The following is a 26,559-nucleotide window of genomic DNA, read 5'->3' on the forward strand; positions in this document are numbered from 1 at the left end:
AGGGAGAATAATATTATATTTCCTAAATTAGTGTGCTAATGGTAGATGAGATATAGTCTATATCTCTATGAAATACAATATTTGAGATAATAATAGTTTGTTAGTCCTTTAAAGTTAGAGCAAAAGAATGGAATTAGATATCTCATTTTCTTACTAAAAATTTCATAGTGATATTCTTTCTTTCTTTTCCAAGTCACATGTATTTCACCCTTATAAAAGATCTCATCTAAAGAATTTATTTTCTTTTTTTAAAAAAAAAAGGTTTAAATAATTTATTATGAAAAAAAATTAATTTTAAAAATATGAAACTAATCAAATAAGCCCACAGTTATTAAATTTATTTTTCATTACACTTTTTTTACTTTTGTATCCACATATTTCTATTTTTCTCTTACTTTGCTACTATATTATATATTAAACCTTCCAGTTTTATGTATCATCTTTCTTCTATATCTAAGTATCTATCACATCTTTCATTTGTTTCTTTCTCCTCCTTTGTATATGGTAGGTAAAACTCCAAAGGTGTTGAACCATCAATTATTCTATAATTATATAGAGTTGTGTTACATAAAAAATAGATACACGGTAAATCATATGTCCACAAGTACATTGGTAACCAAATTTAAAGAAAAAAACTATTCAAAGTATCATCAGGTTTAATTTAGATATGGTTGTGTCCCAAATGAGATCATCAAGTCTAACAGACTTTTTACCAAAAATATTCTTTGATTGAGATGAAAGAAAAGGATCCGCATTCCACCACTCATAATAAATAAACTACGGTCATTTACTTTCCTTTTCGAGTTTATCATCTAAAAGTTTCTCTGATTCAAAAGAAACAACAAAGGAAAACATGGATTCTGCCATGTCCTGGGCTGATCAATGGGACAACAACCCCGATCCTCTTCCAACATCAGAGAAAGACAAGAAGAAGGGCAAGGATGGATCAAATAAAGGCAAATTTGCGAAGAACATGTTGAGCTTCAAATGGGTGAAAGAACTCCGCAAGAAAACTCAAAAAGGGTGAAAATTTTGTGATTGTATCTATTTATTATTTAAGCCCCTGGCTCTTTGAAATAAAGATTGTAATAATATAATGTGTGTTGTCCTTATTTGAAAACATCTCTTTGAAGTTTGAATTACATAGATGAAACCTTTACCTTTGTTAGTTTGTCGTCATAATTTATTGCAATCCTATGTGTTTCTTTAATTTATACATTATATTCTATTCGCCTAAATGCTAAGACAAAATCCATATTATTGTTTCATAATTAACTTAGTTGAAAAACCTCAATGATGTTAATAAAAAGTTACCTGTTTTTATATCTTCTTTTCATCGTCCTTCAAAATTGCTTGTTTCTTCTTGCTATGTAATGTATCATAGATGACTCATTGCCATAGCAGACCTTTTGGCTCCTCGTAATTCTTTTCTTGTTACATTTGAGAAAATTAATGACAAAAATACAAAGTTAAGTCTTGACAAAGAAAAAACCTAACATTGAAAAGGGGGAAACTTCCGAACACGTAAAGGTGAAACATCCCTAGTAGTTTGTCCACTCAAAGCATCTGCAACAATATTATGATCTCTAGGAATATGAGAAAAAGAAATAGACTAACTCCTAAACATACTCCTAACTATGTCAATCAGACCTCTCAACCAATAAGTACCGACGTCAACAATATTTGTTAGGATTTAGGCAACCTCTAAGTAATCAAATTGACAATCAACCTTTATAAATCTTAAGTCCAAAAAATGTCGTATAACCTCAACAACGAGCAATTGATCGAACATGAAAAACATCTTCATTACTGCAACAGTAAATAATGTCTGATACCCATCGCTTGTCTTGATCACGAAGGATGCCTATGCATCCCATTTGATGAAAACTAAGAATCCAACTGCCATCCACATTCAAACAAACCTCACTATGACTCGCATGCCCAGTTTGTACATAAAAAATGCTCACATTCTTTCTGAATGTTCGAAATCTTAAATAGATATATTAAAATATGTCTTTAAAATAAATTAATAGGCCAAACATGTGTGTCAAAATATGATCATTATGTTATTTTCGGATCCACCAAAGTTTTGCAATCCCAAAAATACAATTTTGTTGCTGAAGGTGAGTAAAAAAGAAATCCTGGAATGAGGCACTATATGAATAACAATCTGCAAGGCCAGGAAATGATCCCACATGCACCTGGAAAGGAGACACTATTGAAAGAAGTGGTCAGTTTCCTATGTTGGGGTAACGCACCTGCTCCACAATGCAGTTGGCCCAAGATTACAATGTTAGCTCCTTAAATTAAGTGGGTAAAGCATTCTTGCCAAGAAGCCAAACAAACGTTCTCTGGTGCACCAAAATTCCATTGCAATTTCCATAATCTCAACGATTGTCTACCATCACCATATACCCAAGAATATGCTAAAGTAGTGATGTGCCTATCACCCTGTTTCTTCTTCCATAATATCATATCATCTCCTTGCGGTCAATCTCATCCTGAACATGTGGTGGAACCATGATGTGAAGCTGTGAAAAAATCCATCTACCATCACCCTAGAGATGTGATATACAAAGCTCAATATCAACAATATGAAAAAATGAACTCGACCACAAAGACGAATAGTTCCAAGCCAATTCTCATGCCAAACAAATGTAAGACTCTCTCTCAAGCGGACACAAAATCTATTAGCAATGGCTCCTTAGCTTTTACAATACCCTTGTAAACATAATAGTCTCCAGCCTTATACTCTGATGCAAGAACTAAAGTAGAGGGTAAATATTTTTGGGAAATTTCCTATACCCAAAATTTATCTTTCTCATAGAGAAGTATATCAACTAGCTTTACCCAATATAGCCTCATATTAAATTGTGCACTCTTGCAGCTTAAGCCACCCTTGGCTTTGGAATGAGTGACATTATTTCATGAAACCGAATTCCAATCGCAATTTCTCCCCCACTAGACCAAAATACACTTGTGAAATATCATATCTCCTCTGCTCACAAATTTCCTCAGGGAGCCAAAGCTCGTGCATAAAATATATTGGACAGAGGCAATAATTGATTTTGATAAGCATGATCTCCATGCCTTATTCAAAATTTATTCTTCTAGGATGGCAAACACGAGTTAACTTATCAATAACTAGAGCAAAGTCATCCCTGGTGATACGCTTATAATTTGCATGACTTCTCCTATGATTTCCTTGTCGTTTGATGCTTGATTTGCGCAATTCCTATTTAGAACTTATGCTTTTCTAGTGGATTTGTCAAAGTCAGGTAAAATGGAGGAAAGATAGAAAATGATGGAAAAATCAAGGAAAATGAGCCAAACTGAAGGCCAAGCACGCGCCAAGATGAAATTAGCACCATGACCCTTCAAGAAGATGGCACGACCAAGATGAAATTCTTTCTAAACATGGTGCGCTTTATAGCGCGGCATAGGCTTATTAATAGCTAGAACTTAACTCAAAAGAGAAAGTTTTACTTTTGGACAACATAGCCATTATGGAGAGAAGATAACCATTTCCCATGAAGAGAGTTGTGCAACAATAGAACCAAGAGACAAGAGAGGATCCCTTCCCCTCTCCATAAAGAAGAAATATTGCAGAGGAAATTGATCATCACAATTATTTATCTCTTTGTAATAGGATGTTAGTTCTAGCTTTCATAAAGTAATCTTGTTCTTATATGACTATGTATAACTAAACATCCCCTTGAGATTATGATGTAGTGAATGACGTGAACCCAGGTTTTCTTCTAGTTCTTTGTTTAATTTATGAATAAATTATCTTGCTTTGCTTTATGTGTGTTTTAGTTTGGCCAACTAAAATATAATCCTAGTGAATAATCTAATCCCAAATGAGGTTTTGGGGTAGTCTTTTGCATGCTTCTAGTTAGTCTTTTGTTAGATGGTGAAACATTCCCTAGGAACCCTCTATGTTCTTCAAGCCTATTTGATTGATCACATCGGTGATGACAAATTGCTCACTACCAGTGCATTTAATTAGGGCAATTAACAAAAATTTAGTGGTGAGTTAATGTTTTAAGAGGTATACCTAGTCATTAGGATAATAAACATGTGAATTGGAGCCGGGGGAAACGAGGTTTATTGCATTCGTAGTATTAAGTGAGGAGTGTAAGACCCTTACTTCTATATATTATAATTATATTATTTTAATATTTGTTGAATTGCATTACTATATAATTTGGAATTATTGCTTGATTTTATGATTACGAGATATATATATATATATATATATATATATATATATATGTGTGTGTGTGTGTGTCCGTGTGCGCGTATAAAATGTATATATTTTGTTGATTGTGGATTTTTGGTGAAGGGAAAAGAATTTCCTAAATTTTTGTAACGTATACGTGATGCATACATATTTTCCTTAAGGAAATAGTTATTTGGGTAGATGTATATTTTTAATTAAATGATAATATGTGCCTAAGTAAACTTATTTTGTGAATTATAGAGGGAAAAATAATTGCCAGACAGAGTCGTCGCCCCCTCAAAGTACAACAACATGCTTGAGTGACAGGATCCTCAAAGCTAACAATCAATCGATGTTAGAGACCTTCATACCTTTGAGAACAAAATTCACAATCACTTCAACTTATTCACTCGCTTAGATGAACACAATTAGAACATTATAAGACTTCGAATTTAGACGCCATGAACACAAAACATATTCAAGCATGAGTAGAGATCATAAATAAACTTTGAAAAAAAAAAATTTATTATTAAAAGTAGAATCTCAGGTATGCAAACACATGAAAATTAAAAACCTTAAAACTAATAGAAAAGTTTAACAAGTCATAGGAGAAATAACTGAAATACTAAGAAAAAAAGATGTGATGAGGTGAGGTGAAGTGCCTAACAAGAGCTTCAACTAGCCTATTTATAGTAATAAACAAACTTGTCCATCAAGAAACAATTCCTTGTTTTCTTCACAAAACCGTGCCCATAGAGGAGTAAGCTGCTGAACAATTTAGGCATCTACGGGTCCCACAAAAAGCCGAATCTTTAATTAATGTAAACATAAGAATTGCTTTTGTAGGAGCTTGGGTATAAACCAAAAAAGATTGAAGGTGTGAAAAACGACTAGAAGGGGGGGGGGGTTGAATAGAGTTTTGAATATAAAAACTTTCCCCTTAAGATTTAAAGTAAATCTTTTCGGTTTATCTGAGATAGATGGTGTTGCGGATAAAGATTGAGAGAAGAGAGAAGCACACAAGTATTTTATCCTGGTTCACTTGGTAAATCCCTCAAGCTAATCCAGTCCACCCGTTAAGGTGATTTCTTCCTTCTTAGAATGAAGGCAATCCACTATTCAGAGTTTGTTACAACTGCACTAGCAACCTGCTTAATGACTAACAATACAATGAACTAGTAAACACTAAGATTCACTCTCTTAGTCTTCTCAAGGATACTGACCTAACTGGTCCCTTAAGGAATCACCACTAAGATACACAGATCCTAGTCTTCTTAAGGATACTGACCTACCCGATCCCTTAAGGAAAAACAAACAATTGTTTGAGGTTGGTTTTTACAAAGGTTTGCTTCTGAATAAGCTAAGTGTAAACCAAATAAGAACAGATGAAGAAAGTAGAGGCTTGAATCTTTTCTTGTATTGCAGCTCTTGGTTTCTCTCTCTTTTTTTCTTTCTTCTTTTCTTCAGCCTTAAATAGTCCAAGGTGCAAAGGATATTTCTGTTGAGAGAATGTGACCGTTGGAGGGCATTTCTGGAACTTCCAGAACTTGCTGTGGCTGAACCTTGGTAGGTAGGCTTGTCAGAATAGTACACTGTTCTTGTACTACTTGATAGAGACATTTGCCTTTAACCATTGACTTCTGATCTGACGACGCTTCATGTTGGAACTTGTGAAGCTTGGTGATCAGAGTCAGAGTGAAGCTTGGATCCTCTGACCTTCGTAAATTCTGCTTCTGGACCTCAGAGTAGAAAGTACTTGGTCTTCAGAGTCAGCTTACTCTTGGACTTCAGAGTCTTCACTTCTTAGCTTCTAGACCTTCAGAGCTTCTGGACCTACAGAGCCTCTGGACCTTCAGAGCCTCTGGTCCTTCAGAGCTTCTGGTCTTCAGATCTTCTGATCCTCAGAACTTCTGATCCTTAGATCTTCTGATGAATATATCTTCTGGTATCAGAATCAGAACTTGTTTGTCAAAACACTCAAGACAAACGTTAGAGCATCATAATTGTTCATCCACAAATAAATACTTGTTATCATCAAAACATAGAGTTGTACCACATGACCAAATCTTGATCTTACAATCTCCCCCTTTTTGATGATGACAAAACCATGTATTTTGATGAACAACTCTATACAAATTGTTATAGAATAAAAACACTAAGGTAAAGAATGGATGAGCAAAACGCTTAGAGTCTTATTCAGGTGAAAAGTTGAACATGGATTATACATCACTAGCTCCCCATTATATAGTTGGTGAACCCAAACTCTAGTCAAAGATACATTACTAAGTTGACCATGCTACATTAATAGGGGAGGAAATCAAGGAAATAATAATTAACTCCTTTGACTAGTCTTGAGGATAAATGGATGATGAATCTAGACTACACCACATGCTTGGTTGTCTTCCTTTCGAGCCTCCTTACTTCATTCTTGGGACGTTCATCCTACTTGAAGGCACACTCGGTCCAATCCAAATCCATAACGGTACACATTCCCCCAAGGCTTGTGGCTAGGAACTAGGCACAAAAGCCTTTAAAGCTGGGCATGTGCTGCTTTAAGCCAGTTGTTTGTTTCGAGGCCTTTTACTTTGGGATGCCAGGTTTGAATCTCATCTTTATCTCTTTAAGCCAACCTTGGTTTTGAGTTCTTAACTTCTTTAATTCCTCATATTTGTGCTCTCGCGGGATTTAGCGAATTCTTCTCTTTCAACTTATTTGCAATGCATTGCACTTGGCACAGGGAAAAGTTGTAAGACTCGACGCGCGACACGAGGTCGAGCAGAGGTTATAAATGCATCTGGCGCGAAGGCCAAGTTGTTAGGCTCGCAACCGAAGTTGGCGAAGGTTTAACGCACCTGGCGCGAGGGCCAAGTTGGAGGAGGTATAACGCACCTGGTCGAAGACCATGCGGTGAGGCTCGATGTAGAAATGGAATTGGCTGAGGTTTAGCTCACCTGGTCGAGGACCATGCGGTGAAGCTCAACGCGCGACCGGAATTAACGAAGATTTAACGCACCCGGTCAAGGACCAGGTGGTGAGGCACGACGCGCAACCGGAGTTGGCGGAGATTTAACGCACCTGGTCGAGAGGACAAGGCGGTGAGGCTCGACGCGCAACCGGAGTTGGCGGAGGTTTAACGCACCTGGTCGAGGACAAGGCGGTGAGGCTCGACGCGCAACCGGAGTTGGCGGAGGTTTAACGCACCTGGTCGCCGAGGACAAGGCGGTGAGGCTCGACGCGCAACCGGAGTTGGCGGAGGTTTAACGCACCTGATCGAGGACAAGGCGGTGAGGTTCGACGCGCAACCGAAGTCGGCGGAGGTATAAACGCACTTGGCGTCAAAGCATGGTAAGTGTTTGGTGGTCTTGACGTCATTGTCTCATTGATCAAAGCTTGGTCGGTAGTTTTTTCCTTGGCTTTCTGATCCCTTTTCAAATCTAGTTGGAGAATTAACGCGTGCTTGCAGTAGTCATCGTATGACGTATATTACTGAAAAATCAGAGAACTTGCGCAAACGTCACTTAAGACTCTTTATATGATACAATAGAAACTCTTTCAAAACAAATGATACAATATATATATAATTGGGACGCTGATCTTCAACAACAAGCTTGCAGGGATTAGCCAACAAATTTTGCTAACTGTCTTCGGAGAAATAAGGGAAGTAATTGAATGAAAATTCAAAATTAACCAATGATATGGAGTAATAAATAACAATATTAAATACCACCCAAATACTGAGTCATTTGATCGTCCGTAACAACAAGATAGATACTCCCTCCGGTCCTATTTATAAGCATGAAAGAGAAGAAAAATCTTGTTCTTTTTTATAAGAACCAAATGAAAGTTTGAGCTATATTAATTATTTTTTTCCAATGATGCCCTTATTAATTCTAACTTGTAGAATGTGTCTCATTAATTATTCTCTCTCTTTCCCACTTTCCAACACGAATAACAAAGGGTAATTTTGGAAGTTTATTTTGATTCAAGACAAATTTAATGCATTTTATCTAGTTTTACTACATTTCTTAAAGGCTTAAATACTCTAGGGGTCCCTGAAATTGTACCCCGTATCAAAATAAGTCCCTGAAAATTTTTTTTCCGATTCCGGATCCCTGGAATTGTTTTTTTAATCAGAATAAGTCCCTACGCCGGAGAAGACGGTGGTTGACGACGGCGGTCATGGCGGCGCTACGACCAGGGTGTTGGTCCGGCTTCGTCTCGTCCTCAGGAACTCAGTGGTGGTGGTCTCGTGGGCTGGGTCGTCACAGTTGAAGAGAAAAGGCCAGTCGCAAGTTGATTTCTTCTCGCCGGAATTTATGGAGCTTCTCGGTTTCTTCGTTTTAGCTTTGTTTCTTGCGATTTCTTCGCCCATATCAGATATATGAAGGTCTAGGAGTGTTTTAAACATGTTATTTCATGGTTTGTGGAAACAATGAGGAGGCAACCACTGTCTTCTCCGGCGTAGGGACTTATTTTGATCAAATAAATTTTTCTAGGGACCCGGAATCGGAAAAAAAAATTTCAGGGACTTATTTTGATACGGGGTACAATTTCAGGGACCTACAGAGTATTTAAGCCTTTCTTAAACTATGTGAATTTTTTTTTTTGTTGCTTATAAATAGGACCGGAGGGAGTATCAAATTACAAATGAAAAGTAATAAATGGTAATAAATGATATTAATGAAAATAAAAGGTTTAAAATGTAATTGACTATGACTATGAAAGGACTTTCCAATAATATTGCCAGCAATCAAGTAATAATTATTTTTCCGATAAACTGCCAACAATTCAAACATTTCAAATGTGTATCTAATGCAATTTAATGTACTTTACGGACATACTAGTAATCAGCAAGATGTTTGTAGAATGTTAAAAGATTACTAATTGATTAATATTTTTGAAAAAGTGTTTCACCAATTCGATATCCCTATTCCCTTGACTGAAGGAATAAGATTGATTGGTGGCATATATATCAGAGAAGTGGATCAACTTAAATTGGCATGTCAATGCATGAATGTCCGACTCAGGATCTAGAGCAGGCTGAGTCAAACAAGAAGGATGTTAACTGTAAGAATCGCGCAATTGGGACTGGGATAGCTGCGGCCACCAATTCTGCAATCATAAAGTGATCTACTTTGGAGAGGTTAGGGAGTGATGACGAAGAGATCTAGCACAATTTGAAGAGCAACTATCATAGACAAAGTTGTGAGTATTTTAGAGAGATCAACAATGTGTAAATAAAGGAAAAATTAGCAAGATACTTATCTTGTTCCATCGTTGTACTCAGTCGATAATAGATCTGGTGAATCCGCTCATGACTTTGATCTACGTTTTTTTGTTGTTGTTGTGGAGGTTGGGAGAGTTTTACCGAGCCCCACGGTGGGCGCCAATGTTATAGAATAAAAACACTAAGGTAAAGAATGGATGAGCAAAACGCTTAGAGCCTTATTCAGGTGAAAAGTTGAACATGGATCATACATCACTAGCTCCCCATTATATAGTTGGTGAACCCAAACCCTAGTCAAAGATACATTACTAAGTTGACCATGCTACATTAATAGGGGAGGAAATCAAGGAAATAATAATTAACTCCTTTGACTAGTCTTAAGGATAAATGGATGATGAATCTAGACTACACCACATGCTTGGTTGTCTTCCTTTCGAGCCTCCTTACTTCATTCTTGGGACGTTCATCCTACTTGAAGGCACACTCGGTCCAATCCAAATCCATAACGGTACACAAATAAACTGAATACACTCAGAGTATAAGGTATCAGAGTTAAAACTTATCCTGATGTGTATAGTTTATCTAGCTCCTTCTGAATCCAAGACTCAAGCTTGATTCTGAGCTAAGCTCCCCCTGAATCTAATACTTATTATCAACCACGTTAGAAGTATCTAGATTCTGAGCTATATTGAAGTATGTGATCAGTGTTAATTGAGTCATAAGATGTACCATAGCATTGAAAGAGATGACATCAATCAGAATGTATCGTCAGAGCATAGAAATTGATCACATAAGGGAGTTGTCAAGATACTATTAGTTCTCCCCCTTTTTGTCATAAGCAAAAAGAATGAAGGTGGAAAAAATTAGTAAGAGCATAAAACGAAATACTCCCCCTCAGAAGGAATACCAAGGGATACTTGGCTTCTGATTAGTATATCTTCTGGTATCAGAATCAGAACCTGTTTGTCAAAACACTCGAGACAAACGTTAGAGTATCATAATTGTTCATCCACAAATAAATACTTGTTATCATCAAAACATAGAGTTGTACCACATGACCAAATCTTGATCTTACAAAGATGACTAATAAACATGAAATGTTTTGTTAAAAAACACACTGGTCGAGGAAGAAGGTGACACTTCAGTCTTATGGTCATCTCCTGATCAGAGCGCTTTACTCGCGATCGTCCTTCAAACATAGACACAACTGAATGGCTATAGGCACAAACAAAAGCAACATTAACCACAACTTGGGCAATCGACAAACAATGGCCGAAAAAGTGCCCTCGGGCAATCCAAAAGGATCTCAGCAAATGTCAGAAGCTTGACATGTCAATAATGACACGCCAAGCTAGGGGGCTCTTGTTCCGGCCGGTTCTAAAAGCCATATGATCCAACGACGTCGTGTCTGGCTCACTAGATTATGCACTTAAGCAGACACCGTGCAGTCGAATAGCACGACTTGATCCAGGGACGAACCACCCTGATGCAAATAGTAAAGTGCCCGACAGATCGACAAATGGCTGGGATGTATAATTAAGCACGACGCGCCAAGCTTAATTGTCTAATAATGTCTTGTAAGTAGAATTTAAAATTAATTTGCATAATACTTTAAAAAAAATTGTATTATTATTCATAAATAACATTGACAAAATACTCGGAATTTCAAAATTCGGGTCAAATTTCCAATTGTGACATTTCAATTTTCATTTTCCGCCGAAAACAAAATTTGCATTGGCGCTGGCCGAAGGAGAAACAAAAGAGACAAAAAGAGCCGAGAAAATGACGGAAAGTGAAGGAAAGTGTAAGAAAAAAATGGAGCAACAGAAGAAAGGTCGAGGAATGCTCGTCTTCACCGGAACTGCGGCGGTGGTCGCAGTCGCTGCGAACATCGCTTTCGCTGCTATCAAGCGCCATTTGGATAACAATGCAAAGAAGCAGAAAGGTACTGCTATCAAATTCCTCTCTATACGCACGCTTCTCTTTCAGTGACCAGAAATTCGTTGAAAATTTGGTCGTAGTTGATTGAAACTAGTTTCTGGAAATTTATAGATCTTGCAGGTTCTGATGTGCGTGTTAATCTATCTCCATCTGAGATTCTTAATTTGGCAGACCAAATCATCGCCAAGTCAATCAAGGTCCATAATTCTGTTGCATCGATACCTCTCAATAAGGTAGCTATTATCGATTTTCATCAATCTCGTTATGCCTATTTATTCATGTTCTAATCTTGCTGTTGGAACAAGAAGATTAGAAGAAGCCGCATCAATTTTTTTTCTATCAGATTAAGGAACGTGTTCATAGAGGCTTGTTAATAGCGCGCTATAGCATAGCGCCCTGGGGTTTCACCGCTACTCCACTATTTATTGTCCGCTATAGCGCTGCAATAGCGCTTGAAATAGCCTTTTTGGGCTTGCCGCTACACTACACTACGCCATTAACAACCCTTACCACCATTGGTTTTCATTTATTTAATGTGTATCTCTAACTCTCTCACACACAATGTACAGTAGTATCCTCAAGCTCATTTTCTTATTTTTTTATGATAAAAACTGCAGGTTACATATGCAAATGTAATATCACCTCTGGCAGAACTGCAAGCGGAGCAGTTCCCACTTATCCATTCTTGTGTGTTTCCAAAGATGGTATCTCCTAGGGAGGATGTGCGCGAAGCAAGTACTGAAGCAGAGCAAAGAATAGATGCTCATCTTCACATGTGCAGGTTTGATGCCAAAGATTTATAGTTTCTTAAAGTATTTGTGATTTCTGTCCCCATGTACTTGTCACGGGTCAGAAATGCCTTACCAATTCAGTATAATTTAATGGATGTTGTTTGTTTGTCATTTTAAGATCTCATGTCTTTTCATTTCATGGATTATGAAACTGAATCCTGCATTGTTCCATGCAAGTGTATCAGCAAACGTGAAGATGTCTATCTTGTTGTTAAAGCATTTGCAGCTAGAGGTGATTGGATGAATGCTGAAACCAAACGCTTTGTTCAAATTCTGGTAAGAACTGAAGAGTTGTCAGTATGATTGTCTTGTCTTAATTTTTTTGGAAGAAATTTAACTGGAAAACTAATGGCAGTAATTTGTTACTTCTTGTATAATTGTATGTTGCTAAAGTGATTATTTCAGAGTGTACCATATGCTATTATACTTATCCATGAAAACTATGAAATCCAGATGTTGATTCTTTCCTAACCAGTGACAGGTGAGAGACTTTGAGCGAAATGGATTGAACCTCACTGCAAGCAAACGAGAAGAGTTGCAGCGTCTGAGGGCTCTGATTGATGAGCTAAGCCTTAGATATATTGAAAATCTCAATGATCATAGCGCGTTTCTTCTATTCAATGAGGCGGAGTTATGCGGATTACCTCCAGAGTTTCTCAAGGTTTAATATGATTCTTCTTCCATCAATCCACTTAGCAAGTGTAGGCATGTTTTTGTAAATTCTCCTTACCCTTTTTGCATCTTGGCCCAAGTCAAATATTAAATTCTTGCTTTCAAACTTTCAACCTTCACATTTATGACTTATATTATTTTATTCTAAACCATTTGTCTTCTATTATTGGGTTGGACACATATTATAATACCTATTTTAAAGTCAGAATACTCCTTTTGTTGGGTGGGCTCTGAATAATTGGCTCCTCATTGAACTTTGAATTCCTAAATGATTGGTTGAAGCAATACAAGAATCTCTGACTGTGTTTGCACATGGGACAGAATTGTGGTAGTAAAGGGAATGGAATGGACAGACATATTAGTATTACTTATACCTATTGAAGAAGTGGATGCGGGTATAACTTACCTTCAGCTTTCCTCTCAGAGAATTGAAATTGTGTTCCTCTAAATTACCCCTTTTGACAATAGAAAAATATAAAATCATAAATTGATCTACGTTGCTTCCCATTTATTTGTCTCCCTAAACAAAAAAGATAATGTATATACCTAAAATTTACTTTTACATTCAAACAAGAATATGCAATGAATGTCTTTTCTCTCTATTAGAAATATAATATAAACTTATTCATGTCTCTTCACCCAAAAGCAGTTGGTTTGTGATATGGTATCAGAGTCTCTATGTCCAAGTGGTTTAGGCTTCATTTCCTGTTGCTCCCATTCTTTTATTAAAAGAAAATTACAGTACAAATTAGGTAGACCTTTGCATTGTCCACGCTTCAAGTCCAATAGACTATTACGTGAGGGGGTGTGTTGGAAATAAAATTTAAAAATCATTCACACGTCCCTTACCCAATCTTTTTGTGTTGTGGTCCCATGTCAACTAGAGAACATATAGATTATAAAACCTTTGGCAATCTTCACCTTACGAACTAGCTTTTGGTATAGTGTTAGACCTAGCCCAAGTTCTAAGACTCTCCTTTCTTTCGAAAACCATCCCCTACCATTCCAATCTGAAATCCCAAATATAACCCCCTCATGAACTCATGACTAAAGAAAGAAGAATTTAAAGGAACCACTACTCCAGAAAGTGGGAAAAAACATAAAATCATTATAGATTATAAGATCAAGAATGTTTTTAACCGTGCGACTAACCTAGGGGCATAATTAATGCATAATATACCAGTTCTCTCTCTCCGCATCTTAGACATATTAATTACATAATTACTCCAGATAAGTGTAATATGGGCACCTAATTTAAATTTAGTTAATTCCTCATGCATACGCTTTCTCTGGGGGCTCATTACTGCTTCTGCATTTTTTTTTTGTTTTTGTAATACTGGTGGAATAAATTATTTCTCCACAGGGTTTAGATAAATCAGAAAATGGACAATTGAAGATCTCCCTGAAAAGTCATCATGTCACAGCTGTACTTGAATTTTGCAAGGTACGATGAATGAAATATTAACTAACTGTTGCAACAGAAAAACCGTGCACCACTTGTACACCAATAACTAATACTCTAATAGTAGAAGCAGTTGAATTTCAGTTGTATACTTTTTAATTAAGATATTCTTGTTTTTATAAGGGCTTGCACTTTTAAAATTTTGAAATGACTGCTTGACTCATGCTTTTTATGGGTATTTGACATGGAAAAGACAGACCAAGAAGCTGGAATGCCTTCCCTTTATGATTATTCTTAAAATTCATTGTACGAAGAGCAGCTGCAGTTTTTGTCAGGATTTGTTTTTTAATTTTTTTGTTTACAATGAAATATTTGTATTATTATTATTTTTTAATTTTGTGTAGTTTGCATAATTAATTAATGACAGTAGCTAAGGCATTTATTGACACAGAGCATATTGCTAAATTATACCTCTTGTTCCATAGGTATAAAGACATGTTATTCTTTACTTTTCAGAAAAGCATCAATTTTTTCTCCTCGGTGTCTTGGCATATCTTTGTGTATTCTCTTATATTTAGGGAAACTGTACTAACAAGGTCTGCAATTCTGTATTGAGCAAATGAAGGCAGGAACTACAAGACGGATGGTATTGGGAGCATACGGTAATCGATGTGGAGAAGTCAATCGTTCTATTTTAGAAAGCCTGGTAATTTTCATCATGGAATTATTTATTAAGGACTATGCTTATTTGCTATCAATGATTGAATATTTCTTTTATGATATTGAACTGTAAATTTAGAATTTATCTTGTAATTGGACCTTGTAACAGGTCATTGACATGCAAGCAACCTATTGTTATTGACTTCTTGTACTTAAATTCCTAATAAGAGCTTGGTTAAAAAAGCTGGTCCCAATTTAATTGAGGTTTTATATTTTCATTAATTCAAAGAACTTACAATGATCAATGATTATTAAGACAGTTGAATTTATTGGATTTGAGTGGCTGCATTGCAATTGCCAATTTGTATATGATCATGGCAAATGTTACTTGTAGGGTAGTTGTTCAACTAAAAGTTTGAATTATTTATGGGGTTCATTTGATTTGAGCATGTTTCATATAGCTTTCTATGATTCTTGATTTTTTGGTTCTACACATGTTTATTGCCGAAGTGCTATTAAAGTATGTTGTGATGATATTCTATTATCATGATGCAGGTGCAACAGCGCCATAAATATGCTCGTTTACTTGGCTATTCATGCTATGCAGAGTATGCTGTTGATGTTAGAATGACAAAGACACCTTCAAAGGTTTGTAAAATGGTCGTAGAGATGCAAGGTTATATTTTCCATCAGAAGCATTAGAAAATTAGTTAGATTATGTAATGAATTACGCCTCTTCTGGGCTTAGTCTGTGAAAGAGGGTTCTGTCGCAAATTCTAATTTTAAAGTTGACTTCAGTAGATAAATTTGTCTAGAAAAAGAAAGAAGTAAAACTCAATAATGTACCATGCCATCAAACCTCTGAGAGCACTCGCTTATTTTTTACTACTCTATGCTCACCTTTTCTCTTCTAGAAGGTATTTTCCGTGGATGAATAGGTTTCAGCTTATATGATGCAGCCCCAAGGCCCAATTTCACTGGAGTGTATGTGAGAAGAGGAAATAGGTGCCCTGCACTAGATTAGACTTGGGAGTGAGAGAACAGACTAACTAATTACCTAGATGGCTGTAGTGAGTGGAGGGACACATGGGTCTATTGAAGGGCGAGAGTATAATCTGAGGGAGTGTGTTTGGTGAGTAAGCTGGAATTTGGACTTGGGAGACACTAGGCACGGTTGAACTGCCTAGAGACTTTACATTTTCTTTCTTTTCTCTGCAATTGTAGGCAGTCCCCAGGATCTGAATTACTTTGGTTCAGGCCTGATACTTTAAATACAAATATACAAAACATATTTTATTCTCTGTTTCTTTTGCATTTGGCTGGTACAAATATACAACCATCATGGACGGTCAAAACATCAAGATAACCCTTATCAGTAATTCTTTTGATGGTTAAAGCATATTAAGTCACTTAGGTTGTTTGGGCAAGTTTAGCCCATGCGTATTTATAATGGATAATGTTGAAGGATAGCAAGGATCAGTATTTAGCACTGAATAAACAAATGCAGGTTTATAATTGTAGAATGAAAAGAGAAATGGAGGTGCAGTCTTTAACTTGCCATAAAATAATTGCAATTTAACAGATTAATATAGTTAATACCTTAGTGCTTCTTCCTACACTTTTTCCGTGAATCTAATCTCTAATTGTGGATTACTTTTTATATTTTTTTTAACTTTCCAATTTTTATTCAGGTGTTTGAGTTTCTGAAAAGCATGTCAACAAGTTTAACTGAGTTGGCTATGAAAGAACTCGATATATTGAAAGATTTGAAGGTTTGCACATTTTTGGTATGTGCTATATGCTTTAATTTATCAATCCCTTATTACAAATTTATTGATTTCAGAGGAAAGAAGAAGGGGAGTTACCATTTGGAACTGAAGACCTACTGTATTATGTAAAACGGGCTGAAGAGCAGAATTATGATTTGGACTTTGGCGAGATCAAGCAATATTTGCCAATTAGTTTAGTTCTATCTGGAATCTTTAAAATTGTCCAAGATCTTTTTGGTAATTTCATATCTGAATTTGTCCTTATGTTTTAACTTTTAATGCTTTGACCATCAGATATTCTGTTAATCTGGAAAATTAGTTCATGGTCAAATATTTCCTGGTTTGGAATAATTAACCATTTGACAATGTTCCATGAAGTTGTTAATGAGTAACAATTTACTGACTTTATTAAACCGTATGAGTATGTACTTGTTCCTGACTGAAATATCTATCAAAAAATCCTTTTGTAATTTCCAGTGTCTTTAATTTGTATGCTATAATAGAACAAACATTGATAGTCATTCTTGTTGTTTTGTGGGCAGGTTTAAGGTTTGAAGAAATTGCAGGAGCTGATGTTTGGCATTGTGATGTTCGTGTTTTTTCAGTACTTGACTTAGGTTCTAATGAACTCTTAGGTTATTGCTACCTTGATTTGTTCTCAAGGTTGAGTTTTATAACTATTTGAAAATTTAATGCCTTAAGTTTCTGCTTGCTAGTCAAAGTTAAAAGTAGGCTCATATTGTTAAGTTTTACAGGGAAGGAAAATATGGCCATACTTGTGTGGTGGCTCTCCAGAACAGTGCATTAAGAATCAGCGGGTCACGACAGGTTATTTTTTTAACTGAATAAAGTTAAATTTTATCAAATTTCACTGTGAGCACCATTTTCTATGTAGTTGGATTTACAATTTTCTCTACACCTCCTGGGAATGACATGTTCTCTTTATTTTCTCTTTATTATGGAAGTGCCGCTTTCATGATTTTCATGCTAATTTGAATATTGAAACCCTAAAAGTGTAGCTAGTTCTGCCGTTTGTCTCTGCTGGCATCTCCAGTAATTATGTTTCACTTGTCTTGTTCTAGAACATTATTTGAGAATATTCCTCCATTATCTACCAAGTAATCAACATTATTCTGGTGTATTTTTTTTAATATGTAGATTTTCCATGACGGTTCCTATCTTGTTTAAGAGGAGACTTGAAGCTGTCCAATCTTAGATAGATAGAGACATTTCCTTAAAATAGGAAGGCCATGCAATGAACACTGAATAGAGCCGTAATCACAACCCTTGCGTATGTAACCGCATAAATCTCCTTGAAATGCATGCACTCTGTCGAGTCACACCCACACATAGCTAGGCCTAGAGAGCAGCATAACTTGCAAATCACCCAAGATTTTACCTCTTAGTCTTTTTCGAACCTTTGAAGCATGTCATTGGCATGCCATTGTATTCCAACACGGGCCACATCCAGTATTCAACAAGAACACTAAAATATTATTTTGGAAATTTTATGGCAATCAATCTTAATGAGAACTGTTGTCTCGATAAAGTTCTTGGTTTTGGAGTTGTAGTCTCTACCTTATTGTCCATTTCTATTTGGCCATCATGAGTTAAGAAGGCACTTCAGTGATAGAACTTACTTATATCACATGGATAGACCTTTTGTGCATGGCTGGTACGAGACATTTTTTTTGATTTCTGTTTTTGGGTTTTCACTTTTCAATCCTTACTGTGTCTGTGACACCAACATGTTCTCCATACATGACCACTTGTTTATTTTAAATCTTTGAATCTTGACTATTTTACAGATAAAATTTATGGCTCTCTTTCTATTTCTTAATTTTTGTCCATTTTAAATGTTTGTGCAGATACCAATTGCGTTACTAATATCCCAGTGTCAAAAGGGTGCTGACAGTAGCCCTGGATTATTGCGGTTTTCTGAGGTGGTTGGTCTTTTCCACGAGTTTGGCCATGTGGTATGTTTTCTATGAAGGATAATTTCTTCATTAAAATTATATTTTCATCTATCATGAGTTGCGTTATAATTCTTATACTTTCCTTATTTGAGTTTGGGATAAAGTGGGACAAAATGAAAGTTGCGTAGAGCTGAGATCCTTTTCTGAACATGTTCGCATTCACATATAAATTTACATTTGGGTTTTCTTTTCGTGTTCTTTATAGTGATTTATGATTATAACTGGTCCAGCACAATGGAAAGTGTAGGATTAGACAGATAAAAAATAAGTTTCATAGGGAGAACTAGGGTAGAATAGAAATTAGGAGTTGAAAGTTCATTAGGGGTTAGGGGTTTAGGTTAGGTTCACGAGTAAAAAAAAATAGGTCTTCCGATTCACGATACGATTCACGATTCAACTACCATGGTCTTGCTCTTGTCAGCCCAAAGTGATGATCCCCCGAAGTTTTATTCCTCTTGCGGCTCAACAAGATCATATTCCAATATGGAATACAAGGGGTTGTCAGTACAAACATACAACTTGGTACCCATAATTTCCAAATCAAAATAATGAACCCTTGAATCCTTATCAGTTTCAATCATGTTCCATGTTGTCAAAGAGCCTATAAAATGCAATGTCCTCCAAGAGATCAGCCAAATAACAACTTGATTTATTACAATAACTTAGTGTGGAAGAGGCCTCCATTTTTCCCGTAAACAATTTTTTATCTTGGATTGGAGAGTTAGAGGGAAAGTACAACGGCGATGTGACCGAGACATGACAATTAGTCGCTGGATTGAAGAAGAAGAAGACTAATAAACTGTCGTTTTTAACATAATCATGACAGGTAATCTGTGTGCTCTCAAATATTGATCTTTTGGGGCTTTGTTCACGTTCTGTTCTCAAGCTGAAAGTACCTCTCTGTTGGTTATAAGGACAATTAGTGACAGTTCAGGTAAAGGGAAACAATGCCTGTTTCTAATGGCATTACTAACGGTACATCTCTAAGGGGAGCATATTGAGCGCAATGCAAGGTAATCTGTGAGGCACAGACGCTTCATAATCAGTTCTAGGATCTCATTGGGAAGATGTGTCCATTTGTTGAATCTTTCTCCTCTTCTTTTTCACTCACCTTATCAATCCATAGCTTTTGAGTGTCAGAAAAAACTTGTATTTCCATAGTGTGGAATCTTCAACAGAAAACAACACTCCACAATCAATGACTAACTAAAATTTCTCTTTTACAAATCAATAACGTCTCACTCAAGGTGCGTTCAAATCCAGATTTTGTAAATTTTAAAGAAAAATCAAAGTCGAAATTGATCAAAGAAAACACAGTATTATCATGTGCAAAGACGAGTTTACTAAAAAAACTTTAATAATAACAAAGTAATGAAGAAAAATACATTGGAAGAAAAAGGACAGCATCCTCAGAACACCATTAACTTTCAGACTGGATCGCATCTATATATTTTATGAATTTGAATGATGGCCACAACCAGAGTGATATGTGTTATTGTTATGTTGAGTTGAGTGAAATTTGGAGAGAACAACTTTCTGTTCTAAATATTAGGTGCAAATCCTCTAAATCCCTTATTTATCAATTAAAGTATGAAGTCTCTTCAAATCACCTGTCATCTTAAATATTCAAATTTATATTTAGAAAATTTATGCTAAACCAAATCAATATTAATGCCTATTATTTAAACCTTAGAGGTTTATTTTAATGTCTATTTTCCTGCAGTAAATGTGAGATATGGTAATGCCTAGTTTTTGTGTGCAAAATGTTTCATGGTTCACTTTATTCTGAAGTCTTCCTAAAAATACACTCTTAGGTTCAACAAATTTGCAACCGTGCTTCATTTGCTAGAATTTCTGGATTACTTGTTGATCCTGACTTTGTGGAGATACCTGCTAAACTGCTCGAAAACTGGTAACAAAGTTAATCTCCTATTCTAATTTTGATTAAACGTTTAATTAATTATACACTAATTCACTCTTCCTACATGTGGAAATTGTAGGTGTTTCGAAAGCTTTTCTCTGAAGTTGATTTCTGGATTTCATCAGGTGAGTTTTTCCAATTCTTCCCTCAATAGTTTTCTGAAACTTACATGGTTGGATTTGTACATGCATAAATGCATATTGTTTTTGGACTACCTCCGTTCCTTATTATATGAACCCAATTGGAGGTGCATATTGGTCATTTTTATAAGAGCGAACTGGAAATTTGTGGTGCATTAATTATTTTCTCAAGAATACCATTATTTAAGTGAACTTTTTCTTTCCACTCTTCTAAGCATTAATGAGGCATAGAAATTAATAAAAACGTGTTATAAAAGCAATTTTGGAAATTCTATTTTAATTGAGAACAAATTTAATGCACTTACTATTTTAACTAGATTTCTTAAATTGTGTGATGTAGTTTTTTGGTTCTTATAATAAGGAACGAAGGTAGTAGTTAAATTTATTAAGTTTGCGACTTGCAGGATATCACAAAGCCTATAAATGATGACTTATGCAAATCAATTAAAAGATGGAGGACTTCCTTGTCTGCAATTAAATTGAAGCAAGAGATTCTATACTGTATGCTATTTTATTTCTTCATTCTGACAATTGAAATTTATATTACTAGTTTTTATTATGGTTTTACTTATATAATTATATTAGTTTATTCTTATTTTTATACTATGCTATGGGAATTAATTGCACTGGAACCTGTATTTGTTTTCTTATAAATGGTAGTACCATTGTCTTACACAATGAAATGATCTCACTTGGTTGAGCTAAGGGTAGAAATAGGTGTTGGAGATGGAGGTCCAGGGTTCGAACCCTGAGGAGGAGCATTTGTAATTACTAACAACTAACCACTAACATTTGCCTATCAAAAAAAAAACACAATGAAATGATCTCAGCAGAATAAGGAATAGTTCATAACTCTGGGATTTAATTCAAAGCGTGTTTGTTTAGATGCAAAAATATGTTTGTGGCGTGAAAACTGAATTGGTCTAGTGGTGGACATGTTTGGTTAATATTTTTGAACTCTTACATGTGGTGAGTATAATTTATTTTTAGATAAGTAAAACTTTCGAACTTCTGTGGTAAATAAAATTGATTCTTGGTGCGGAACCTATAAAAATTTATACATATATGTATGCTGGGGAAGTGATTATATGTTAATATTGAAATAAAATCAATTGCTCTCCACTTTTAAAATATCACATTCCCAAACATAAATATTTTTTTAACATTAATTCTTCAAAATCAATTCTTCTAACATTAATCTTTCAAAGTCATTGCTTCTTAAATCTAAACCACACAGTCCCTCATATATTGTGTGCGTATCCATAAATGTATGTTTGAGTTTAAAAGTGAAAGTGTCCAATTGTAGGTTAGATAAGTAACATACAGTTAGATTTTATTGAGAAAAGGCATAATGTTTATCTATCGACATTACTTTAGATTAGTCACGGTCTGTTTAATTGCTTTTGGTGGGGTTTTCAATTGATTCTAATAGTCAGATGTTGATGGCTTTTAAATATTATTCATTCAACTTAAGATCTGCTTGCTGTCAGGTCTTTTCGACCAAATCATACATTCGGCGGATAACATTGACATTCAAGAGTTATTCAAGAATCTTCATCCTGAGGTAAATGAATTTAACATTAGTTCCAATTTGAAATTCAGGGCTTGTAATGAAAGGCCTGATAGAAAGTTGTTAGTAAATTTCATTTCCCAGGTGATGTTAGGATTGCCGGCATTAGAAGGAACCAATCCAGCTTCATGTATTCCTCAAAGTGTTATTGGTTGCGAAGCAGCTTGCTACAGTAGTATGTGGAGTGAGGTAGAATAAATCAATTGCAAAATTCTTAATAATCAGTTTTCATTGCAAGCATCTTAGTTTTCAATCGTCCATGTAGTTTTCCAGACATCATTGTTTGCGGAGAAATTTTTTCCTGATCATTGAGTTCGAAGAATTAAAATTATATCCTGAAATGTTTCAGGTTTTTGCTGCTGATATTTTCGCCTCAAAGTTTTGCAATGATGATTCAAACCAGCACGTAGGCATGCAATTCAGGAACAAGGTAACTACTAGAAGTATAATTGTTGGTTGAAGACTCATGATTGAATTCATATTATATTTTTAATTGACCCGCTCATGGGAGAGTCATTTAAAGCATAGACAATGCACATGCCAAAATTCAACTTTTTATTACAATAATGCCGGGTAAGAAGAATCCAATTCCAAACCACTTAGTCATTCAGGTCTTGGTACTATTGGAGTAAACACTTTGAGCTGTCTTCCATGTCATAGCATGTCGTATAAGACATATAGTGAACCAGCAATGTTAAGGTGGGTTCAATGGATTGCAAACAAAAGAGAAATTAATTGGCAGTTTGCTTGGTCCCCTATCTCATCTTACAGATTCACATCAATCTTAGTAGAAAACAAACAATGAGATGTTCATGGAGTTTTTAGTCCCATCATCATGCGCATTCACATCAATCTTGGTCCCAATTACTAGTGTGATGTTCATGAGTTCATGAGTTTTTAACCATAAAACATTAAAACCAGACCTGTAAAGCGGCTGAGTAGCTCAAATAATTTTCTCTATTAAGTTTCTCCTATATTATAGAGGGGTTGCTTGGAAAAAGCACATGGGGATCTAGGTATTGGATCCAGTGTTGGACACCTCAGATATTGATCTTTTAGTGAAACGTGGATGACAGTGATGAAGAGAGACTATACACCTCTCAAATAGAGGGCCCAGAAGATGAAATTGGGTTCAATGGAACTAGAGAGGGCTAATTATGAAATCCAGACTGCACCAGCCGGTTCGACTGGTTGAATTGGAACAACTGGTCAAGTGACTGGTGTATATTTGAAGAAATGGTATAAAACTGATGCTATTAAACCTAAACTGGTCATAATGGTATAAAACTGATGCTATTGAACCTAAACTGTTCGAACTGGTCATAATGGTATAAAACTGATGCTATTGAACCTAAACTGGTTCGAACCAGTCATATTTCAAAAATTTCAAAATTAGGTTCTTGGATCAGAAAGCTCCGGTACCATGTTAAAAGAAATACATCAATTATTTTATATTATATTTCTCTTTTGATACATCGGAAAACTTTATATTATATTTGTAAGTGTATGTTATGAAAAGAGTTTAATTTTAATGCTATTCCAATTTTTCACTGAAATATATTAAGAATCTATATATGTCCCTTTAAATGTGGGAGTAGAAAGGATTCAAACAAAAGAATTTCATATGAAAAATTGTATAAAATTTTAATTTCTATATTTTCCATTCGCAATTTCACTGTACTCTAATTGTTTGTATTAGTAATGTCACGCAACACTTTATTGGTTTCTTGAAACAGATTTCATATATTGGAAATTTTGTTGTATTTATTGGCGTGCTTGATTCACAACACTTGCAGGTATTGGCCCCAGGCCGATCGAAGGATTCTATTGAAGTGCTATCGGACTTTCTAGGAAGAGAACCATCAATTCAGGCTTACGTTGAGAGCAAAACCAATAATATTTTGTAAGGCTTTTATCGACGATTATGGTGTCTTTAGACAATTTTTTAGGTACATCTCTGTTGACATTTTAATCAACATACTGCTTCTGGTTTTTTTTAAACCATCGGTATTCATCCAAAATTAATCTCAGTATAAAAATGAGTATATTTTAGCTTATACAAAAAAAGTATATTTTATTTTAAACTTATGGTTGGCATGACTTTTAGGGAATTGTGTCTTTTAAAACAACATTTTTAAAATAAATATTAGTTTTTAAATTTTTTCACAATACCAAACAAGTATTAAGGACTTCTCCTTTATAAGTATTCTTTAGGACTTCTTCTCACAAATATTCTCAAAGACTTTTCCATAATCAAGTATTATCAAGAACTTCTCCTAAATTCAAGAAGAGATTTTTCTTCTACTTGAATATCTTCACAAAGAGGGATATAGAAAGTTTAAGATCTAGCTACTCTTTTTAAGTGTGGGTACAAGATTACACTTATGAATATTTCAAAGAAGATTTAAACGTCTAAGTGCTCTGAAGTTGTTGAATGATAGATTTCTTAAGGCTGAGCTTTTTCTTGCTTTTCAAATTTGAGTATGTTCATTGTGCCTTCAGCCCTTCAAGTCTTCCTTTTATACTCTCACTTGATGTAAAGAGATGTTGCATTGTGTGCTGTCTTCCTTCCGTTGTTGAACATCGAATGCAAACATAGTACAAACGGTCATCTACTTTACATTTAATGATTTTGCCCGTTGAATTACTTTGGTTCAGAGACGTTTTCCAAAAAGGTGACCCAAAAGGTAGGTAGAAGCTTTGTGCCGTGGATCTTTTCTCTTTGAGTTCAAGTTGGACTTAATAAATAGTTGTTTGATATGACATGTTTGACAACATTGTACTTTCCCTTGAGCCTTTTCTAGCTCACGTGACAGTAATTTAGGTCTTTTAGCTATTTCCTCTTCGACTTTGAACTTAAACTTCTTTTGCAGACTATACTTATTTCTTCAAAGGTATGAACATTGGCGTTTTCGTTGACTGATAAAAAACAATGGATGTTACTATCTTCAAACTAGATTTATGGTCTAAAGATGTTAGTGAAGATAGACAATGATTTCCTTGAAGATCTTAGGAGAAATTTTTTGTATCTCGCACGACTGCAATTAAGAATGTTGTTATTACTCAAAACATGAGATTAAAGAGTTAGGTATTTAACGTTTGAATTTTACAAAGTCCTATTTAATACTTAGTGAAAATCTTGGTGAAAGCCAAGACGGGACGTAGCCCGCCAATATTGGGTGAACCAGGATAAAAATCTCGTGTTGTTTTTGCTTATTGTCTTTTTTTATCGGTTAAAATCATTTTAAAACAATACACTATACAAAACTATTTCAAAACGATTTGAGTTGTAAGCAAAACTTTTGAAAAGATCGTTTTCTTTAAGACACAATTCAAACACCCCTCTTGTAACACTTCTATTTTTATCAAAACACTCATCATCTTCATATGAATAACCCAGAATTCATCTTCATACCATGATTGTCCTTTTTTATTGAAAGATCAACCAAACATGTTATAATGACAAAAGAAAAAGAATATACAACCCAAGCAAAACTTATTCTACATTACCCACTCATGACTCACCAAACTGGTAGCTACTCCTCACATTCTTCAGTCTCATTCATCGTCTTTTATTATGCCTCCTCTTCCTCTCTTTTTCTGGGTCTTCTTCTTTCTTCTCCACTTTTCCATTATTTTCAAAAATTAAACTTTCTCATCTAAAAAATTACTACCCAATAATCAAATCACCTCCAACCAAAATCCAAAGAAAATCACACTAGAAACCAGTCCCCTTCACCATTTTTCTTCCTCCTCCTTAAAGTTCCTTCCTTTTTGTGACAGAAATCAAACCCCTACACCATCCTCCTCAGAAACCATCCTCCCTCACCAAAGTGGCTATAAACTTTGAAGTTGTTGAGAGAAGAATAGAGAATTAGAGGAAATAGAAAGGGTTGGATTTGGGGTTTTTTCACCTCCACCATCACAAATCTGGTAGGGGTTATCGCTAGGGGTTTCAGATTTCCTCTTCCCACGAACTCACTTTGAATCTTCCAAAGTTAATCTTGACTTGCAGATTTGCATTATGGGACACTGATAAACCACTTTGATTTTCTCGATAATATTTTTTGGATTTTAATAACATTGCGTTTTTGGGAAAAAAGTTGAAGATGAAGATGTAGAAGATGCATATGTTTAAGAGATGAAGATGTTTATTTTCTGGATTTTTTTGGGAAAGATGAAGAAGGTTCTTTGAAGTGGATGAACATTCATCATTTTCTGGTTTTTATTTTTTGTATAATTTTTAACCCGGATATCGTTAACTTTTG

General features: G+C 35.3%; 1 protein-coding gene across 3 annotated transcripts; it reads left to right on the forward strand.

The window, feature by feature from the left end:
• Nucleotides 1–11,193: 11,193 nt before the first annotated feature.
• Nucleotides 11,194–24,292, forward strand: LOC130724453 (probable thimet oligopeptidase). Of its 3 annotated transcripts, none has more exons than XM_057575678.1 (20): nucleotides 11,194–11,394; nucleotides 11,502–11,623; nucleotides 12,008–12,171; nucleotides 12,367–12,457; nucleotides 12,663–12,842; nucleotides 14,217–14,297; nucleotides 14,881–14,961; nucleotides 15,471–15,563; nucleotides 16,607–16,687; nucleotides 16,759–16,921; nucleotides 17,227–17,347; nucleotides 17,440–17,512; nucleotides 18,553–18,660; nucleotides 20,475–20,572; nucleotides 20,661–20,706; nucleotides 21,126–21,222; nucleotides 22,212–22,285; nucleotides 22,376–22,480; nucleotides 22,641–22,721; nucleotides 24,088–24,292. In XM_057575678.1, the coding sequence occupies exons 1-20, from the start codon at nucleotides 11,232–11,234 to the stop codon at nucleotides 24,196–24,198; spliced, it is 2,133 nt and encodes a 710-aa protein (XP_057431661.1). In that variant the 5' UTR covers nucleotides 11,194–11,231; the 3' UTR covers nucleotides 24,199–24,292. The 3 variants fall into 3 exon arrangements, with proteins under 3 accessions (XP_057431661.1, XP_057431663.1, XP_057431664.1); XM_057575680.1 differs by having other exon boundaries at nucleotides 11,511–11,623; XM_057575681.1 differs by lacking the exons at nucleotides 11,194–11,394; nucleotides 11,502–11,623 and adding an exon at nucleotides 11,656–11,925.
• The last annotated feature ends 2,267 nt before the right edge of the window (nucleotides 24,293–26,559 follow it).

This window comes from Lotus japonicus, chromosome 6 (genome assembly GCF_012489685.1).
Source record: "Lotus japonicus ecotype B-129 chromosome 6, LjGifu_v1.2".
NCBI lineage: Eukaryota > Viridiplantae > Streptophyta > Magnoliopsida > Fabales > Fabaceae > Lotus > Lotus japonicus.